Below are 21,580 nucleotides of genomic sequence, written 5' to 3'. Positions count from 1 at the left end.
GACACCATGCATCTATATCACATGCATACATTTTGGTGTGTTGCCACAGGTCCATCCCAACAGTAATGACTTCAACCTCATGTGGACAGGCTCTCATCTGAAGCCTTACCTGCTCCGTGGTCTCCAGGCCTTTCAGAAGGTCAACCATTTTCCAAGGTGTGTTAGAAGTGTTAGGCTACAACTTATCCCCATTGGCCTTTTTCATGTTACCATCTCTCACGGCCCTCATTATTAGACTTATTACACAGCTCTTTAGAGTGCTGCAGAAAGTTCCATTCACATGAATGGGCCTTCACAACATTCGGAGGTCTGTTAAATCTATATAATTACCGCTGCAAAGTATATAATGACCGCTGTCAATGGCAACGAGTTTTGTGCTTTTGATTCACGTCTTTCATATCATTCCGCAAGAAGTCCGTTTGCTTATTGCAATGGAATTTCATTGAAAGTGAAAGTCAGCTAGTAAGACGTTGCCACGGAACACCTGAAACTGTCAAGTTCTATCTGTGTGGCAAACTGTTTATTTTGTCAGCGGAAGCCACAAAACGGTTCTGTATAGTTCTGTATAGTTAACTTTGACCTTGGTGCCCTGACGTGTGGCCTTGGTGCCCCAGGCCAAATATACCCAACTGAAGGCCAAGTTGCCTTACCCCTAAAATATGAAATTCCAAGCCTGCTCCAAACTCTTGCCAAAACTCATGGGCTTCTTGAATTTTATATGATCTTTTCTTGTGTAGGTCGTATGAGTTGACGCGAAAGGACCGGCTATACAAAAACATTCACCGTATGCAGCAAGCACATGGATACAACAACTTCCACTTTATTCCACAGACTTTCATGCTCCCATCAGAGTACCAGGAGTTCTGCAGTGAGTTCCTTCCAAGTTCTATAGAACGCTATTGTCCACAGTTTAATTTCATTATTACAGCAGCTCTCAAGGTTTCTATTAGGAATGAACCGATATATCATTGATATCGACCTAATGTTGACCTACTGGCAAATAATGTAACATTTACCGATAACAGTGGCTGGTGTTGATCTATTATGCCACAGTAATTCTGCATTAGCTAAATGTGTTATACAGTATGTGAACTCCTCCTGAAGTCCATGATGATCTCCTTGGTCTTGTCTGTGTTGAGGATGAGGTCACTGTCCTCCCCATAGACAAGGATGTTATTGACCAGCTCCCTGTAACCTGACTCGTGCCCACCCACCTGAGGCCAAGGATGGTACAGTCATCTGCATATTTGATGATTGCATTATTGTCCTGGGTGGAGACACTGTCATGGGTGTACAGGAGAGTTTGGGGCTGAGGCAGCAGCCCTGTGGTGCTCCAGTGCTGGTTGGGTGTACAGGGTATAGAGGCAGCAGCCCTGTGGTGTTCTGTGCTGGTTGGGTGTACAGGGTATAGAGGCAGCAGCCCTGTGGTGTTCTGTGATGATTGGGTGTACAGGGTAGAGTTTGGGGCTGAGGCAGCTGCCCTGTGGTGTTTCTGTGCTGATTGAGAGCTCTGCAGAGACCTATTAGAACCCTGCCTCCCGTCCTGTCCAAAATCAAGTTACAGGTGGGAGTTGGGACCCCAAGGTTCGTGAGCATCACAATCAACTTTCCATGTCGGATGGTGCTAAAAGCTGAACTATAGTCCAGGAAGAGCATCCTTACATATGTTCTGCCACAGTCTAGATGTTTACATATGCTGTGTAGAGCCATGGCCACCCACTGCATCGTCCACCGTCTTCAGTGTCTGGGACTACAGAGTTAGCAATGTGTGTAAGTACCAGTTTCTCCAAGCACTTCATGGCAGCCGGTGTGAGCGCCACTGGCCTGAAGTAATTTCTTAGGGACCGATATGATAATGGAGGACTAATAGACATGAGGCTACTGCTTGTGTGAGACAAGTTAAAAATATCAGTGTATACACCCGCCAGTTGTTCAGCACAGGCCTTCAGTACTTCTGTGATACTCCATCAGTCCCCGCTGCCTTATGGGGATTTACCTGTTTCAGAGTCTTCAGGACCTCTGTGAATGTTTCCTGGAGTGCACTGTCCTCAGGGTTGCAGTGGGATTTTGAGTGGTTGTCTGCGTTCAGCATAGAAACTATTGACTGTCTGGTGAGGGGTGCCTTTTTCTGTTTTTATTTGTTCCTTTAATCTGATCTTCCTCTCCTTGTTTAAATGGCAGACTCCTTCTCTAAGGACAAGGGACCTTGGATTATCAAGCCAGTAGCCTCCTCTCGTGGGAGGGGAATTTACTTGGTTAGCAATGTAAGTCGGACCAACACAGGTGCTACTCATTTGTTCTTATCTTTACTTATGGCATGTAACTCTTTATGTTATCCCAGCCATTTCACCACACATACTGTATATGGCATCGTTGCGACTGCTATTTTGCTTATTTGTTATTATAACAAAAAACATATTTAAGGAAAGTGGTGCAACTTTCTCTTGCATAGCTGTCTGCTACATGCATATTCTTTGAAATAATCACATATTGTGTAATTATATACTGTATACTTTGGTGTAAACCTCACAGCCCAGCCAGATCTCATTGGACGAAAACATTCTGGTTTCCCGTTACATCAACAACCCACTGCTCATTGATGGTGAGTTTGATGATCATAAGTATAAGTATATATACTCTTTTGATCCCGTGAGGGAAATTTGGTCTCTGCATTTATCCTAATCCGTGAATTACTGAAACACACACAGCACACAGTGTACACACAGTGAGGTGAAGCACACACTAATCCCGGTGCAGTGAGCTGCCTGCATCAACAGCGGCGCTCGGGGAGTGAGGGGTTAGGTGCCTTGCTCAAGGGCACTTCAGCCGTGCCTACTAGTCAGGGTTCGAACCGGCAACCCTCCGGTTACAGGTCCGAAGTGCTAACCAGTAGGCCACGGCTGCCCCATAACATCGCACATATCATCGCACATGTCTCAGAATATTCAGTTCAATCTGGCCAATTTTAACACGGAGCTCAGTTGATCATGTTCATGGAATACTGTCGGTCAGAAAAAAACATGAAAAAATCGGTGCTGTCTGATGCGAGTTAGCCGGCTAGCGGCTAAAGTAGCCAAAGTGCTTACAAGCTACCTTATGGGGGCGTGTTCTAAACTGTACCTTTGTGCCTCCTAACACACTCAAAATGTCATGACAAGTGCTGTGCAACATGAACAGGGTGCTTACATGACACCACTGTGCATGTTCAACCCAAAAATTGTGAATGAACATTATAAATCCTGTGTTCGTAGCCGATACAAATAAATAAATGTATTTTAACAGTTTTTTTTTACAAATGTATGATGGACTTAACAGTATGACCTTCTGAATGTTAGTCTTATTTCTCTTATCTGCTCACTGATGTGTGGTTTAGTTTTAGCTCTTCAGAATGTGGCAGAAAGTTCCATTGAATTGAATAGGACCTCCTAATGTTTTGATGGATTTGAGTCAAAAAGTAAATGTATTTCTACGCAAAACCTTAAACCTTAAAGTTGTATTGTGTGAAGAACTATTTTTTCTCAGTGTAATTCATGAAGTAGAAACCAAAATGCAGCGCCGTCCACATGTATTTGCTACCCTGGTAAAGTTGACTATGAATGGGTATGAAAAATGATGTTTTGGTGATGTCAGTATCGAGTGTCATATCAGTGCTAATGATTTTTGTTGGTCTATCTTATGTAGACTTCAAGTTTGATGTGCGACTGTATGTACTAGTCACTTCCTATGACCCCGTCATCATCTATCTCTATGAAGAAGGACTTGCCAGGTAACTTCCACTTTTTTTGTGTGTCTACAGAAGACTTTCTGGGTGTAAAAGTAGCTTACGGAACCCTGGAGGGGTCAGTTTTTGGGAGTTTTTGAAAACGTGTGCTCAATTTACTAAATTGTGTGCTCATTTTACTAAATCGGGCGCATGTTTTACTATATAGTGTGTACATTTTAGCAAATTGTGCTCTCAATTTAGTAGAGGGTGCACACATTTTACTAAATTGTGACCACAATTTACTAAATTGTATGCACAATTTACTAAATAGTGTTCTCATTTTACTAATTTGTGCTCTCATTTAAATTTTTGTAAAATGAGCGTAAAATTTAGTAAAACGTGCGCTAGGGATGTAACGGTATGAAAATTTAACCTCACGGTTATAGTGACCAAAATTATCACGGTTTTCGGTATTATCACGGTATTTTAAAAAGTGTGTTCAATATGTTCAGAAAGCACTGATAGGCCTACACAAGCTGAAATAGTTTCAAAAAGTGTCCCGTTCATGTTTAATTGGCTATGTGCTTATAGCTTCACTTACCCTAACATTACTTGGAGGTTGCTATTACTGTTATTTGGATCCAATGAGTGAGACCAGGCTTGGAATTTCACCATTCTGGAGGCAAGGCCACTTGGCCTTCAGTTGGGCATATTTGGTGGAGGGCACAAAGGCCACATGTTAGGGCACCAAGGCCAAAGTTAACTATACAGTAGTAGGCTATAAAAATGATCAAAGTTGTAGCCTATTCACTGCAGTAGACCTGCATCACTGTATGAAACATAACAAAAACATGAAACATGACATATTACATAGAACTGCAAATTATCTGATCATCTAATATTTACAGATATCTAGGCTATATTTAACATTTATTTTATATTTGGCCTGTTATGAAATCATGTATTGAACAATTTAAGCACAGTTCAGCTTTAAGAAACTCAAATAGCCTAGATGCATGCTTAGCATTTTGTGATCTACTTTCACAAACTCTTAGTCAGCTGTCCTCTGATTTACCGATATCTAGGCGATATTTGTAACATTTATTTTGTATTTGGCCCGTTATGAAATAATGTGGAACAATTTAAACACATTGTAAAACTTAAAGCCCAAATTTGGAGACATCCATGCATGTCGAAATTTACTGCAAATTCAAAACTGGATAGCTCTGGAACGGCTAACTGTACAGGGGACTGCTTTACACCTTTGTGTTCGGTAAGGTCTGCTGTTTATTCTGATATATGGTTTGTCGTGTGTTAAACGAAAGGTTCGTGAAGTATTGCACCGAGAGGAATGGGTAGGGAGATGGACGCAAAACCTTCAGTAGAATTTATGATTAAATTGAATTATATTATTTACTTTTCTCGCGAACCGTTCACCACAGCAATTTGCTGCTAACATCGTTTAAAAGCTGAGAAAAAGCTCTTTCGTGTGATAGGATACTTGTGATGTCTGTGTGATGAGTAGGCTACTTCGCGAGTAGTTCAACTGAGAAGAATGGGTGAATTTAGACGCACTTTCTTTCTCCACTGCGTAAAAGACTAAATTAATTTGCGCTGTGAATATTTTGACAGGCCATAGGCTAAATAAAAATCGCTATTAGTAGGACGCAAAGCAGAATATTGAAAGAAGGGCACCAAGGCCACCGTGGCCTGTAAACCTCTGATTTTCAAAGGGACATCACGGCCAACGCAAGGGGCAATGACGTGGCCGTAGTGAAATTCCTACCCTGAGTGAGACCAAATTAAGTGTTCGAAATAAAACTTTAGGCTACTGTGTTCTTCTGATAACGTGAGTGGAATGGATTTAATGTGGACGTGAACATAAAAAGATGCAGAGTGGCTAAATGATACAGTGCAAGTTTTGCGGAGAAAATGTTCCGCCTTTTAAAATCAGTTGTAGCCTAATCCAAATAGCAGTTAAAACCATCAATTAGACAACAGAATCAGTAGGGTACCAATTTTGCTTCATTGTACCAGGCCTACTGTATGTCAAAAGCAGGCTCGGATGAAGCTGGGAAGGATTAAACACACGGTTTCAACACCGTGGTAATCAACCGTGATAATTATGATATTTAAAAAAAAAAACGGTAATTGTTATCGTCAACATTTTTATCACGGTTTATCATTATACCGGTAATCGTTACATCCCTAACGTGCGCACCATAGTAGAATTTGCGCACAATTTACTAAATTGAGCGCACAATGTAATAAAATGAGACCACAATTTAGTAAAATGAGAGCATTATATAGTAAAACGAGCACACAATATACTAAATTGTGCACACAATCTAGTAAAATGAGACCACAATTTAGCAAAATGAGCGCACAATTTACTAAAATGAACGCACATTTTCTCGAAATACAGAAATATCTTGCAATGGCACCTTCCGGGCTCCGTAGTAGCTTTTTGGTTTGTCTGCCAATGGTAAACACAAAAAAATTCCCATCCAAAATATATTTCTACCAGTAACAAAACATTATTAAAAACATGTAGACCTAATCTACACAGAAATGCACAAATGCTGATTTAATAATGGTTTTAATGTGATCACAGTGACATTAAGTGATTTGACAGTCTGAATTGCCCTAAATTCCAATTAGGGGCTGAGTTTCAACCTTCTATCTTTGTTCCCAATCAGAACTATTTCAGTCTTGTCTTAATTAGGTTGAAGGAAATTTTCGTTGCATCCAGTTATTTACTTTTTCAAGACACAGACACAATGACTTATTGGGACCGAAGTTTTCTGATAGATCTGGATATCATCTGCACAGCTATGATAAGCCACATTGTACACTTGAAATATTTGGCCAAGAGGCAGCATGTGCAAGTTAAACAAAAGGGGCCCAAGAATCCATTCCTCCATATGACATGGTGGTTTTCTCTGATACATAAGTGCCGATAGAAACAAAGTAATCCCTGTCTTCTAGGTAGGACTTGAACCATCTAAGGACATTTCCTCAGAGTCCAGCACAGTTCTCCGACCTGTCAAGTAGTATTTTATGATCAACCGCACTAAGATCTAACAATACTAGGACCATCTTTTTTAGATGAGTCTGTATTCAGGTGAATGTCATTTAATACCTTTACAAGAGCATTTTCAGTACTATGATGTCCATGAAACCCTGACGGAGGTTGTCATAAGAGCCATTTATATTTCAGTAGTTACTGATTTGGTTAAAGACGACTGTCTCAATAACCTTGGGGAAGTTTGAAATAGACCTGTAGTTGTACAAGGGTAGAAGAATGCAAACAGTGGCATCCTTACAAACCAACCGGGCTCGCAAATCATTTATTCCTACCAGCCTTACACTGCTGTATAAGTTAAGGAAAATAACTTAAACCTTTCTGTGAGATAATACTGCACTTTGGTATAATATTAAAATGTCACTGATGATATTGCACCTTACTATTGATAGCCTACAGGTACTAACAATAACTTTATAATGTAGAGATGCTTGGTGTTGTGTATTGTTGTTGTGTGGGGTTGTGGGAGGGTTTAGTGGTCCTGTTGTCTGTGGTCTGTTGTCTGTCTATCTGATGAGCTGTATGGTACAAGATGAATTTCTGAAAGGATTAATAAATGTCTATTTATCTAAACATAATAGTTATGCAATGTCCACTGGCTCTGTAAATAACAAATACATGTAAATTTGTGGGCCTGCATTTCTTGGGCCTTGTTGTTTGGCCTAAGTCAAAATTCTGTTTTTAATCCAGAATAAGTGGAGTGGATGATACTCTTCCATCTAAAAAATAGTGACCTTTTTGATCCATAGGTTTGCCACAGTGAAGTATGAACAGAATACAAAGAACATCAAGAATCAGTTCATGCATCTTACTAATTACAGTGTTAACAAGAAGAGCAGTGATTATGTCAGGTAAGCAAGAATATCTGGCAGAAAGAATTTGAAAGTGTTTACACTTATAGAAAGCTAGCATTTGATTGATTGATTGATTGATAGATTGAAATTCTTTATTGACGAATGTAAAAAAACATTTCATAGATACATAGATAGCAAGCATGTCTTTGTACGGTATGAATCCATCTATCCAAGTATGATATAATTGTACTTAAAATGTTCAATCCAACTGATTTTTGCACACCCAACAAATGTTTTAGAGTTGTTTTATTAAGAATGACTCATGCTTTTTGACTGGTATCAAGTCATAAAGTGAAGTGAGTGTATTTCTACCCAGTCGCCCCTTCCCAATCAGGGAACCAGGGTCGCAAAAAAGGACACAATCAATCTCACCAATCCCAATCTACCATGGACATACAATAACAACTCCACCACCAGGTCCCAAGTGTTCCCATCAAATTACATAATATAAATCCATAATATGTGATGCAGTACCAATATGTAAGTTATTTTAGAAATTATGAACAGAATATTGGTGACTGAAAGTGACCGTGAAATGTAATGTAATGGATATTCATCTGGGTGCTTTTATCCTAAATGATTAGAAATATTTCAGATCTGGAATAATGGCACACTGTCTCTGTTACTCAAAAGAGGTCGATAATACTATGTAGTAGCCATTGCTTATAAATGCTAAACAAAATAGTAGAAAATTTTTTAAGATAATGTGACACAAATGAATTCAAATTAAGGCATATCTTTGTGAAAATGCTTATTGTGTCGATATGGGATGATGAAAAGCAAGTAGCTACAGACCAGGTATCCCACACTCTATGCTAGTCTATTAAAATGCTATAATCCAGATAGTGTTTTTCATTCTGTGCAGCTGTGATGACGCTGAAGTGGAGGACTATGGCAACAAATGGAGTATGAGTGCAATGCTGCGGTATCTGAAACAGCAGGGCATGAACACCACATGTGAGTGGGTGGAAAGCTCTCACATCTTCTGCCAGCTCTACCTGCAGGATTTATAGTTAACTGTCTCTCTTTTATTTATATGTAGTCTAGGAGCCAAGTGTTCTCTTGACAAATAATATTGTTGTCGACAGATGTGGCGGCACTGTAGGCTTTCATGCTGCCTTGTGCCAGCAACAAAGTGGCAAATATAACGTCACCTACTTTCAGCTTGTACATTCACTACATGTTACATTATATTTCCAAAATGCGGAAGTGAACAGACACACACTGTGACCACGGCAACAGACAACTCAGTGTATAACTCTGAGTTGATATCATAGTATGCAACAACTCTGCACCATTACAATTGGTACACAAGTACGTGACGAGCTATGCAACACCCTAGTAGACACAAATTTAGTCTCTTTCACATCATATTTTGTTGAGCGACACTTTTCACCTGGACTAGAAATTGGCCTTAAGAAATTTGAAAGTGCTTTAAATGGCTACATTGATTTAAAGTACGTCTGGGAGACATACAACACTTAATAAATAAGGAGGATTGAAAAAAAAACAACCTATGAATGAATATATGAGTTATGATGATGAGTTTGGATGATTTTTGTTACATAGACATTTTGTATTGTGTTCCAGTGCTAATGGGGCAAATAGAGGACCTGGTGATAAAAGCTCTGCTAAGTGTGGAGCTCACGGTAGCCTCTGCTTGCAAGATGTTCATTCCCTACAGGACCAATTGCTTTGGTAAGATCCATAGGCAAATCTTGGCCCTGCGTATGCAAATGGTCGTGCACATAAGTATAAGTATATACTCTTTTGATCCTGTGAGAGAAATTTGGTCTCTGCATTTATCCCAATCCGTGAATTAGTGAAACACACTCAGCACACAGTGAGCACACAGTGAGGTGAAGCACACACTAATCCCGGCGCAGTGAGCTGCCTGCAACAACAGCGGCGCTCGGGGAGCAGTGAGGGGTTAGGTGCCTTGCTCAAGGGCACTTCAGCCGTGCCTACTGGTCGGGGTTCGAACCGGCAACCCTCCGGTTACAAGTCCAAAGCACTATGCCCGTTGTAGTTTTTAAGACCTACAATATCGCTGACTAATTAATGTTACTTCTCTTTTTTACCTCTTGCTTTTACAAATAGACAGTGGCTTACAAATGCTTCATAAACAGCCGACAACATACAACAATGATCATTTCCATAAGTACTATAGAATAGGTCTTCTTTGGCAAAGCCTTCAGGCCCGGCCATCGGACTGCATTCAGCTAGCCAGACGAATCTGTCAGCGCTTTTGAATTTGCTCAGCAGGTCTTTCTAACAACCTTAACATGTAAGCGAATTTCTACATCAGCAAAAACCCAGGAACCAATCCCAACCACTTAAAACCCAGGAACCAATCCCAACCACTTATCTGGCATGGGGCAGGCTTTATATGATGACGGACTGAGGAGAGCGGTTAGTAGTGCGTTGAACACTATCAGTGGCTCCGCTAATGGCATCAGTGTTGAACAGCGGCTACATTATTTTATTTAGACAGACCCTTACAAAATGTAAATGTTTGCAGCAGATTTGCAGCAAACTTGTGGGTGATTTGTGGGAAACAAATGAGTTCACAAGAAAATATTGCCAGAAGTTTGCCAATATTGGCAAGTTCAAGTTCTGGCAACAGTGAGAAGTTTGTCACTAGTGGCAAATGTGTTTGCCAATGATTTGTCACCACACTTAGCCAATAATGGCAAACTTCCAGTGAACTTATGATTTGCATATGACATTGCTGAAAATTTGCTGCAATATTGCCAAAAGTTAACCGCAACTGTTTGCTAGAAACCTAATTTGCAAGTGAAAATATGACCTTGCCTCAAATTTGTAGTAACTGTTCGCCAGAAACCTGAAATTTCTGTAAGGGGACTGTGACGCTGGTCACTGGACACCACCTCCACATGTTACGTTACCACTTCGAGTTGGAGATTCAGTTAGTATAGTTGCAGGAGCCTATTGTCAACCAGCATAAAGCTCACTTAATCGTTCATGTGGGTGCCAGATAAGCATGAGGGAGCACTGGATGTCTGCTAAAATGGGCCTTTTTATTGCCCAGCCTAGTTATAGGGTTGTTAATGGGATTGTAAGATAGTATTTGAGCATGTTTTTGACAGACCAGTTGCATCCGTTGCAGCTCTTCCACATCCATGGATGAGGTGCCCTTGAGCAAAGCTTTTTATTTTCTCATTATTTGCCACACATTTGGAGTGTGCGAACCTTTTTTCCTAAAAAAAATTACTTTTTTTGTTCAGCACCTGGGATGTGCACAAAGTCTCCTTGGAAGTGGCCCTTGAGAAAAGCACCTAACCCCTGACTACTCCCCGGGTGCCGGATTAAGGGCTGCCCACTGCTCCAAGTGTGTATGTGTGCTCTTAGTGTGTGTGGGCTCCGAGTTCACTGCTCCAATGTGTGTGTGTGTGTGTGTGTGTGTGTGTGTGTGTGTGTGTGTGTGTGTGTGTGTGTGTGTGTGTGTGTGTGTGTGTGTGTGTGTGTGTGTGAATATGTGCACACTACCTCCGGATGGGTAAAATGCAGAGAACAAATTGACCCTACAGGACAATAAAGTATAAGTTATTATTATTATTAGTAGTAGTAGTAGTATTATTATTACTTACATCTTCTATGTTAACATTAGAGATCAACGGAAAATACTCCCTTTTTTGACAATTGTTAGAATATGACAACCCCCATCTTTTTGCTTGTGTGTTTGTCTGCAGAACTCTATGGTTTTGATGTCCTTATTGATTCCAACCTTAAGCCTTGGCTCTTGGAAGTTAACCTATCTCCTTCTCTGGCTTGGTGAGTGACAGAAATATTGATGATCTGAGTAAATCAGGTCATCAGATGATCAGGTTTGAGATATATTGAGTGTATGTGTTTATACACATACTCAGAACACTGCAGAATATTGTGTTATATTGGATGGACTATTGTAATATTCAGATACATGGTATTTGCTGTTAACATAGAAATGAATACTGACCATGGTCATGGCCAGTTATACCACTTTTAATTCACGACTTTCACATCTTTCCCAAGTAATCTATTCATTTATTGGAGACTCTAGATGTTTCTACTGTGTTGCCTCTGTTGTATTCTATACCATTGTTGGTATTGCAATATCTGAAACACCTGTTGCTCTAAGGCTCCATCTGCGTTTAAGAATATATATATATTTTTTAGTGAATTCCAGTACCATGACATTCTAGTTTTGTTCATAAGTTTTCTGTATTTTCTGTCTATTTAATCCCTATTCCGCCAAAGGAAAGCAGCTCTAAATGATGACGCTTCGTTCAATCTATACACCATTGCCTGTTATAGAATCCTAATGTACTCATTATGATGGCCTGTTTACCATTGCCTGTTATAGAATCCTAATGTACTCATTATGATGGCCTGTTTACCATTGCCTGTTATAGAATCCTGCCTGCTGCTCTGTTATTATGTATTTAATGTACTTCCATGTGCACTGGAAATATGCATGTTGTAGGGGGTTGCAGATGCAATTGATTTGTTTTTTCATTGTTTTGTCTCTTCCTTGTGCCTTGGATTCCAGCGATACTCCACTAGATCTGAAGATCAAGGCCAGTATGATTTCAGACATGTTATCCCTCATTGGTAAGTCTTCTATTTTATCATTTCTTTATTGTCATTATCATATGTACTATGGCTGCATGAATAGAAGAGAATAATAAAGAATAAAGACTGGGCCCAAAATCCTGTCCTGTAAAATGGCACTGCCTACATGAAGGTGTTGAATAAGGGATCGGGTTAACGACACCTTTTTCTTACAACACATTCACATTCTCAAACTTCTTTGACCTGAGGCTTGGTCATGGCAGACTTTGGGATCATGGGGCCCACCACATTACGACCACCTTCTGAAATGAAGTGTGGGCCTGAATGATCTGATGGTGATCTGTGTCATTTGTGCGCCCACAAAGACCCATGCTAAAGCCATGAATCATTCAGGCCTGTGGCATTTACCTCCATTCACTGCAAATGCATGTAGAGGATGGTCGTTGGGGAGCTTACCACAATGGTGAGCGAGAGACCCACTCCAGTTTGCCTACAAAGTGAGAATAGGAGTACATGATGGCACATATACCTGTATGTGTTTTAATCACTGGACATTTATTATAGGACAGGGGTGGTGGTAGTGTAGTGGCTTTGGAGCTGGGCTAGCATGCAGTGGCCTGAAAAGTTGTGGGTTCAATTCCCGGCTTCTACCGTTGTGCCCTTCAGCAAGGCACTTAATATGATTTGCGTCTGCTAAATGAATAAATGTAAATGTATATTTACTGTATACAGGTGGATGAATGTACTTTGAATGTAATGTGTTCTCTTTTTAGCTTGGCTGAGTTTCTGAGACTCTTTTTTTCCATTTCCTGTCTTTATTATCTGTTGTTTATGTTTTCACCTATCAGGCATTGTGTGTCAGGACCCTTTGCTGCGACAGCCACATGTAGATCGAACAGGGCAGGAGTCCAGTCTTAGGTGCCAGACCCAGAAATCTCAGGTGAGCACTGCATAGATACAGTCACTCCTCCTTTAGCGTTAGCACTGCATATAGAGTCACTTCTCCTTTAGCGTTAGCACTGCATAGATACAGTCACTTCTCCTTTAGCGTTAGCACTGCATAGATACAGAGTCACTTCTCCTTTAGCGTTAGCACTGCATACATACAGAGTCACTTCTCCTTTAGATTTAGCACTGCATAGATACAGAGTCACTTCTCCTTTAGCGTTAGCACTGCATACATGTAGATACAGAGTCACTTCTCCTTTAGCATTAGCACTGCATAGATACAGCTCCACTCCACTACATGGGTACAGCTCCACTCAACTGCATGGGTACAGCTCCATTTCACTACATGGATACAACTTCACTCCACTGCATACAGCTCCACTCCTCCTTTAGCGTTAGCACGCTGGAGTTGAGAACAGCTATGCAATATATGACTACCGGTAGTTCGGTTTCAGTTTCATCTTGATCTTTGACAGTGAATTCATTGACCACACAGTATTGTTTTTGAAAGTGATAAAATGTCACCCAGGTTCATTCATTTCAAAATAAGCATTGTAGTTTTGGAAAATGGCTAAAGAGATGCAACAATTTACTTTAAAATGTGAGTTATCACAAACACATACAAAGAAGTAAAAATCTCGAAATAACCTCGCCATCAAGAACTGAGGGAAATTAATCTGATTTTGTCTGTAAAAGTAATAGCCATTTTCATATTTTTTCCAATGACAGAGGCCTTATTCTGCAAACAGCTCAGAGAAGGGGGGTACCAAGCGGGAGAGCCATGCAGACGGCACACTCAGCCTTACATCTGAGGAGGTACTCAGTTGTGCTTTGCTGGAAAATGACCAACGAAAAACAACACTGACCAATTTGTCATGTGAAAAGAATTCCGTTCAATGCACTGAGAGTCAGTGATATTGTTGGTCTCATTTCCTTGTCTGTGAAACGGGGAGATGAGATGAAAGTGCTCATTTAGGTGTTTGCAGATGAGACAATAATAAGGTGAAGATTGGTCTCCTCTTCAGCTGTCTTCAGACTGTTGGCAAATCAGACTTGTTTTGCCAATCAGATCTTTTTCGACGATTACCCACATTGTTTTATTGCAAGTAATTGAATTGGATTTGACTGTCTACACATCATCAACCTATACATACTCTATACGCATAGTTTGCTGTGGTAACTGTGGAAATCCTATTTGAGTGACCAGAGTGTTCAGACTGAGGCACATCTGTAGAAATCCGATTGGAATAACATTTTAAACCATCTCCAAATGTGGTTAGAATTAGATTTGTCAATCTAGGTACACTCTGGATAGGCTAAAAATTAGGCTAGTGGTCTGAGCATTGCTCTAGAATCACAGGATTATGATCCGTGACCACTTCTGATCCTTTCCCTCCATTTATGACAGTAGGCTTTGAAAGTAGTATGATGTTGTGCTAAGGCATACTCTCTCTTCTCATATCTCTGGACAGACAAAGGTACTGAAGAGAACACAGGAAGAGTATGAAAGGAGAGGGGGATTTGTACGGATTTTTCCCACTTCAGACACTTGGGAACTCTACAGGTGTGGATGGTTGAAGTGTTGTTAGCTACCAACACCATGGAATACCATGGAAACAAGGCTTCATTTTATAGTACAGTGTCATCTTACTTACTGAGTAAATTGTCAGTTTTATTCATTTTGTGCAGCGTGTACAAGTTTGGGGTCAGTATAATTTTACAGATCAGTAATAAGAGGAGAGTGTTATGGTAATAAGTGGGTAAAACCATGGTAAAAACACAATACAGCTCATAACAACTAACAAATGACTTTCTAAGTTTCTAAAGAATAATCCAACTTTAGCTGTGATAATAAATCAGTAACAACATGGTAATATTCAATAGAGTTCACGTGGAATTACTTTGTTGTAGTGGTGAGATATAATGGTGAGGTCTCAAATGGTGTAATGAAGATAACACTAAAAGTGTTGGTTCAATTGATGCAGGGGACCACACTGAATGTTGTAGTTTAATGACAATGAATGAATGAATGCTAAAATAAACTGTGGTTAATACACAGTTGTTTTAGTTTGTCTTATTGGCATAAAACACTGTTTATTTATAATGTATCCTATAGTTGGGAAATTGTTGAACTTTAATGGTAAAATGCGGTAAGAGGCAGTCATTCTAAAAAACAGTGCCTTGCTGTCAAAGCTGCTGCCTATAAATTACTCTAACTTTACTGTGAAATGTGTGTGTGTGTGTGTGTGTGTGGCGCACGGATACACATCTGATGTTATTTTCCCACACCGTTCAGATGATATACTGATGAAGAGTTGTGTGTGTGTGTGTGTGTGTGTGTGTGTACTACAAATATATTTATGTACCTATATCTGTCTTTCTGTCCATGCTCATTTCCCTAGCGGTTATCTGGAGTACAAGACAAATATGAACTCCATGCTGGCCAACAGATTGTTCCCTGGAAGGTGAGTTTACAGTACAACATTTTTGAGGAGGAGCACCCTGCCACTGTGACGGTATATCTTAGGTTTTCGGTCACTGAAGAAAAAAGATAAAACACAGGCACAACAAACACTGTGTTGCAAAAGCTGCTCATTTCAACAGAAGGTCTTTGCTATGTAATACCTTGAAAATTACTGTTACCTTTCTCTGGTAGGAATTGTAGAGTGTGAAGAGTTTGTTGTTCCATTTGAGTGCGACCACAAAGTGTTTCACTTCATTTCCTCCTGTATTTCAGATATGGAAAAGCAGCCATGGCTTCAAGATCACGGTTGGTATTCCAGTTCTCCAACTGATGTCAACCCTCATGTTACCGCCAGACACTTGCTCATACACGTGCACATACACGTATTTTATTGTCAGAAATAATTAGATGACTTTGTGATTCATTCCGAGTGGTTATGTAAGTATCTGTATCATGTCAGTAGTAGAGCTAGTGCAGTTGCTTCAGTGGATGGGGATGGCTGCCAGTCAGATCATGTGCTGCTGTACGAGAGGAAGCTGCTTAGCCTTGAGACCCGCTGCCTGAGGAGGCACTCAGCCAAGAGGAGCAGGCGGAGACAAACTGGTCAGTTTCATTCACGACGGTGTGGCATCATTGACACATTACATGCATCACACACACACACACAGAGAGAGACTGGGCTGAATTATTTGTGCAGAAGTTCACTCATACACTGAGAGGGGAAATCAGACTAACACTTCCGCGTTTGCCATTGCCAGAAACAAAAACATTTTGATGTGAGAATTTAATTTTATGGACATATTTAGGATTGTAAATTACCATTACTGTCTGGAACATTTCCAAAGTCCCTAAAGAAAACTGTTGTAAAGCCCCTTCTCAATAAGAAAAATTATCAAAAATAATCGTTGCCTGTTTTTGTAACTTTCTCTCAGGGTTCTGCGATCACAGCACTGAAACAACTCTCATTTAGGTTTTAGATGACTCATGCCTCAATACTGACGTAGAGACATTTAGCTTTAGTGTTATTGGACCTTAGTGCAACCTTTGTGTGAGCAAGATGACCGAGTGATAGTGGAAAAACAGGAACATTAAAAGTTGCCGATTGAGGGTTCCCTTTCTTTTATTGACCGCTCAGCCAGGAACAAATAAATAATGAAAAAACAATGTTCAATAACTACGAAAAGAATAAACAAAAAAATGGCATCGACCGAAATAACAGCAATTACTACTTATGACTCGTGCTCTTTAGTCCAACTATTTCCAAGTATTTCCTCTTGTCCCACAATGCTCTTCTTTGTTACCATCACTTCGTACTTCCCCAAGGGAGTTCAGGCTTAGGTTCAGGGTCATAACAGTGGTCATATCATTCTCGATGTATCTGAAGTTTGCAACCAGACTACTCCTGACTATAGACTACTCCTCTGTCTGTTGGCCTGTTGTTTGACTCCGTCCATTTCTTTTTCTCTCATGGCCCGTTTAAAATCAGTCCTAACTTGCCCTGTGTCTCTATCCCAGGGATGGGCAAACTACGGCCCGCGGGCCGGATCCGGCCCGCCAAGCACTTTCATCCGGCCCGCCGAGCATTTCATTTAGGCTAGTTATCAGGCTGCTCGCTATTTTTTTCCTGCGATAGACGTTGGTTAGCTTCACTGCAAACTGCTTTTCACTCTCCTTAGATAACGTTTGCAATGTCAATGTCAAAACATCATGTTAAATAGAGATAACATCATGTTAAACTAATTTAACTCTTAGTTATCTCCTTTGCAGCAGATCTAACGTGAACATATGCAATCCATTTAATTGGGAACGCGACTGCGCTCACGAGAGGGAGAGAGAGCCGCAGGTTCCAGCTGGCTTGTGATTGTTGATAATTGATATCTCCTCCTTATAAGAAAGTTTTAAAAGGAAATCATGAAGGCAACAGTAGTTCCCACTACTGACCATTTAAAAACTGTGAGAGGGCCCAGCCGTAGGTACAGCACTAGCAATAGTGGAGCAGGCAGAAGATCATTGAGAAATAAACGTGAATTAAAGCGACTGTCTTAAAGCGATAGTGTACAATTTATACATTTGTTTAACAGCATAAAATTAGCAGTATTTTTAAAACAAATTAGCAGTATTTTAAAACAAATACTTTTCATACTAAATTATAGGCTATAAAAAATGTATTTTTTTAGGCGTGTGTTGTGGGGGGGGGGTTTGTGTGGCCCGCCGGCCAATTTTCAAAACCCAATGTGGCCCTTGAGCCAAAAAGTTTGCCCACCCCTGCTCTATCCTATTCAGGCAGGAGATGTAGGGAGAACGCTTTTGTGAGCAGTGGAGATGAGGAAGGTGAAGAGGCAGAAGATCTAGCATCCGTGGAGGGTGATGAGAAGGGAAGACCCTCTACTCTGTGCTCCCACAAATCCCAGGATGAACAGAGGGAGACAGCCCTTGACACCCGCTTGTCAGGAGATGCCTCAGCCATCAACAAGCCACATCTCAGTCTACTTTATGTCCTTCAGCAAGGATGGCACCTCAGGTCAGACTTTTTCATTTGACTCGCCAAACTTTTGAGAACATTACATTTGTTTGTAAGTGTTGTAAATGTTTGTAAGTATTGCTCACTAGTTATTATTACTATCTTATGTCCATTTCCCTGCTATATGTTGACTTCTCACTTCTCTCTGTCTCCCTTCCTTTTACTTTTATACAGTAAAGTGCAGGCTCGAATGGCCTTTTCTTGTTATCTCCAGCATGTGCAGAAAAGACTGTTAACTGAAAGCAAAATTAACTGTGGATCACCTTTTCCAGAGAAAGACAATGATCAAATGGTAAGCAAAGTCTTCATGTTGAATATTCAACCCCCCCCCCCCCACACACACACACACACACACTTTTATGCTCATTTGATTTGTAAAGCCAAGTTGTGCTTAATCTCCTAACCCCCCCCCCCAGCTTCCAGAAAAATGGAAATATCAAGTATTTTTATTTTATAATTTCCAAATATGATCAACACCTTAACATAATCTCACCCTTTATTCCTTTGTAGGAACTGATCATCCGCTTTTTGAAACGAGCCGCTAGCAATCTTCAGGAAGACATGAAGATGGATCTACCCAGTACCCAGCTGCCACTGCAGGACCGCTGTCGTATCCTCTCACACCAGCTGGGGGAGTTCATACGCTGTTACAACAAGGCACTGTGTCCCTCAAGTTTCTATTTGAATGCATTCTAGTCTTGAATTTTTAACCCTTTTGTTACTCAGTGATTGTAATGATTTTTTATATGAATGTATTTAAGGCCTTTAATTTGTGAAGAGTTTACTGAAAACAATACCCAGGATGCAAAATTCCCAAGACTCCCAAGAGATAGTTATCTCAAGTAGTAATAGTTATTCAAGAGATTTCTGATATTTATTTTGTGCTTCTAATCAATATGAATGACCAAAGGAGACGCACCATATGGTTCAGAAGCTAGAGAAGATCAACGATGAAGAACGCTGCATAGATCCAATTGTATTCAAAGACTTTATTAGGAAAGCCTGGTTAGTGTGATGCATTACCCCACATTGTTTCTCTACGATTGGTCAGACCTATTGGTCAGACCTATTCAACCCTTTCATTTAAGAAAGAACAGCAAAGTTACAGTTTTTGTTATCTAATTTTAATATGCTCTGTTCTAGTGAAAATGACTTGGAGGAAGTGTTAACCTTCTACACCCAGAAAAACAAGTCAGCAAATGTGTTTTTGGGGACTAAATGCCACAACTCTAAACCAGCACATAATAAGACCTTTTGTCCTGGCTCAGGAGAACCAGAGAGAGTTAACTCTGCGAAGTGTGAGTATGATAGATCACAACGAACGGAGTTCCACAGTTTGTGAGCAGGCCCTGTCAATGGGCCCTCAGGGAAGGGGAGGTAGTGTAGTTCTGAAAGACGTCAGTAAAGCTAAGCAGGGTAACAAAGAGCTTTTAATGTCATCATTAAGATATTGGAGTAAATGTGCTGTAATACTGGGAGCCAGTGAGCCCGGGTGTGACATTTTCAGGGACATTAAACATGTAATAAATTATAATCAAGTGGATGAAGTGGGCTTAGTGGACACAAAGGTGAAGATGGATGCTATAATGACAGAAGAAATAATGATCAAGAGTGGCTCTAGCACTGAGCCTTGTGGAACTCCATTGGTGAAGTAAGTAGAATTATTAGTAGAATTAGTAGCAAATAACTGATTTGTCTATTTCACTTACAGTATTTGTTAAGAATAACGACGAAGGTCTGTGGACAGAAACATTGTTACAATAAATGTAGTACTCTGCAAGTGAAACAGTACGTTTGAGTTTACGGCTTGATTCAGCATTGATCATAGAAAGGTTACTGTTCATATTGAATTCAGGTGGGGTGAAGGGGTATTAGTGTTTTAGTTTGGGAAGTGTTTGATAGTGACTCCTAATGGATTATTTGGAATGTGTGACAAGAGATTTGTTAAGGTGTTGGAATTGTTTAGTGGTGGTAACAGTGCCTTTTAGGCTACTATTCCTTATTATTCCCTTCTGCTACCAAGGGTCCATGATGTCTTCTGCTGTTGGTCAAGTCCAGGATGTCCGAATGGATGCAGTCCAAAGGGAAAATGCCTTTGAGAATGGAATTCTCCAGACAAACAGAGGCCTTCAAAGGGATATTGATATAATTGAGGTCAAGCCTCACAACTTCACTATCAGTGAAATGCAAAGCGATATGTCAACAAGTGGAATGAAAAATGGTGAACTTTTAACAACCAAATCTGGAGATGTCAGAACTGCTAAATCACACACGAGAACTGAACCGGATGCTTCAGTAGCCAGCAATGCTCAACACAGAATCCTGGTATCTTCAAATACCGCTGCCTTAAACTGTGATGTGAACAATTGCTCTTCTCTACCTCAGGCCCAAAGTGATTCTCATTCTCACTCTCATCGCACAACCTATTCTAAACCTCAACCACATCCCATCAATCATGCTGAAAATGGTCATTATAGCCCTGTTTCTTCTATGCTCAACAATGGCCGTGCACAGGCCATGCGCTCCAACTCGGTGTCAGCACCTGCCACTGGGTCACTGCAGGCAGTGCAGTCCTCTACCACTTTTGACTCCACCATGACACCATTGTCATTGTCCACCCCCAGCTCTTTACCTATTTATCATAAGATGACCTCTTATCCCAGCTCCACAGTTTCAGGTAATGATCTTGGTCTCGGACTCTTCTAAATTTGCTCTTGGTTAAAAGGCATGAACTAGGATCCAATTGTGAAGGCAGATTTATGTCACATTAAATAGAGTTGTTCTCTTTTACTTTATTTTCCAAGTTTCTTTGGCATGGTGTTAGGTAAAGGTCAAAGAATTTTCGAAATGTCGGAAGATTTTTGCAATACATTTTCTTTTCATTAAATGGACAGATGACATAATGCTAGTAGCCTGGTAAACCAAACTAATTCACAAAGTCGCATCGCAACGGGCGTAGACTTTGTGCTAACTTTGGTTAGGCTGGACCAATGATTTCAATCACATTGATCAGGGATTCATAACGTTACTTCATACTTAGCCTAAACTTTACAAACTAACAATAAACGACAGTTAGAAAACAATGTATGTGAGCCATATCTTTGCTGTAAATAAACACATTCTTCCGACTGCAATTTTTGATGTTTGTAGGCGTTACTACTACTGTTTACCACAGACAATTTTGAAACTGTAGCGTCATCCGCTCTCGTCGCTGATTGGGCAGGTAATCTGCAGACCGATAGAAGCGTTAATGAACTATGGGGTTCCAGACAAGTATCTCCTTGAAAGGAGATCTAGGTGGGCGTGGCCAGGCTATAATGCTAGTCCAGTTCAGCATTTAATGATTTTTATCATCGATTGAATGTACAAAGCATCTGAAGCCTAATTGAATCACTTGCTTCCTGCACCAATCACCAAATTTACACCCCAA

The 21,580-nt window shown here is 40.4% G+C and overlaps 1 protein-coding gene across 2 annotated transcripts in view; it reads left to right on the top strand.

The window, feature by feature from the left end:
- ttll5 (tubulin tyrosine ligase-like family, member 5) overlaps positions 1 to 21,580 on the top strand; it is a 38,943-nt gene that overhangs the window by 6,757 nt on the left and 10,606 nt on the right. Inside the window, exons 5-26 of one of the 2 annotated variants that reach the window (XM_076299402.1) lie at positions 50 to 156; positions 738 to 868; positions 2,182 to 2,264; positions 2,533 to 2,602; positions 3,682 to 3,766; positions 7,538 to 7,639; positions 8,508 to 8,599; positions 9,233 to 9,340; positions 11,356 to 11,437; positions 12,195 to 12,256; positions 13,066 to 13,157; positions 13,895 to 13,981; positions 14,638 to 14,729; positions 15,568 to 15,630; positions 15,903 to 15,935; positions 16,093 to 16,232; positions 17,913 to 18,150; positions 18,325 to 18,442; positions 18,661 to 18,807; positions 19,061 to 19,155; positions 19,294 to 19,448; positions 20,174 to 20,827. In XM_076299402.1, coding sequence (XP_076155517.1) covers positions 50 to 156; positions 738 to 868; positions 2,182 to 2,264; positions 2,533 to 2,602; positions 3,682 to 3,766; positions 7,538 to 7,639; positions 8,508 to 8,599; positions 9,233 to 9,340; positions 11,356 to 11,437; positions 12,195 to 12,256; positions 13,066 to 13,157; positions 13,895 to 13,981; positions 14,638 to 14,729; positions 15,568 to 15,630; positions 15,903 to 15,935; positions 16,093 to 16,232; positions 17,913 to 18,150; positions 18,325 to 18,442; positions 18,661 to 18,807; positions 19,061 to 19,155; positions 19,294 to 19,448; positions 20,174 to 20,827 — 2,836 coding nt within the window. Of the gene's footprint in view, positions 1 to 49; positions 157 to 737; positions 869 to 2,181; positions 2,265 to 2,532; positions 2,603 to 3,681; positions 3,767 to 7,537; positions 7,640 to 8,507; positions 8,600 to 9,232; positions 9,341 to 11,355; positions 11,438 to 12,194; positions 12,257 to 13,065; positions 13,158 to 13,894; positions 13,982 to 14,637; positions 14,730 to 15,567; positions 15,631 to 15,902; positions 15,936 to 16,089; positions 16,233 to 17,912; positions 18,151 to 18,324; positions 18,443 to 18,660; positions 18,808 to 19,060; positions 19,156 to 19,293; positions 19,449 to 20,173; positions 20,828 to 21,580 lie in introns of both variants that reach the window. The other variant, XM_076299401.1, reaches the window with a different exon arrangement.

The sequence above is a fragment of the Alosa pseudoharengus genome, unplaced genomic scaffold, assembly GCF_046254945.1.
Source record: "Alosa pseudoharengus isolate Yale_2024_CS ecotype anadromous, Long Island Sound unplaced genomic scaffold, YU_APseudo_1.1 YU_APseudo_1.1_scf_22, whole genome shotgun sequence".
NCBI lineage: Eukaryota > Metazoa > Chordata > Actinopteri > Clupeiformes > Clupeidae > Alosa > Alosa pseudoharengus.
Note: the sequence above shows the minus strand (reverse complement) of the source record. Positions and strands in the feature narration are given on the sequence as shown.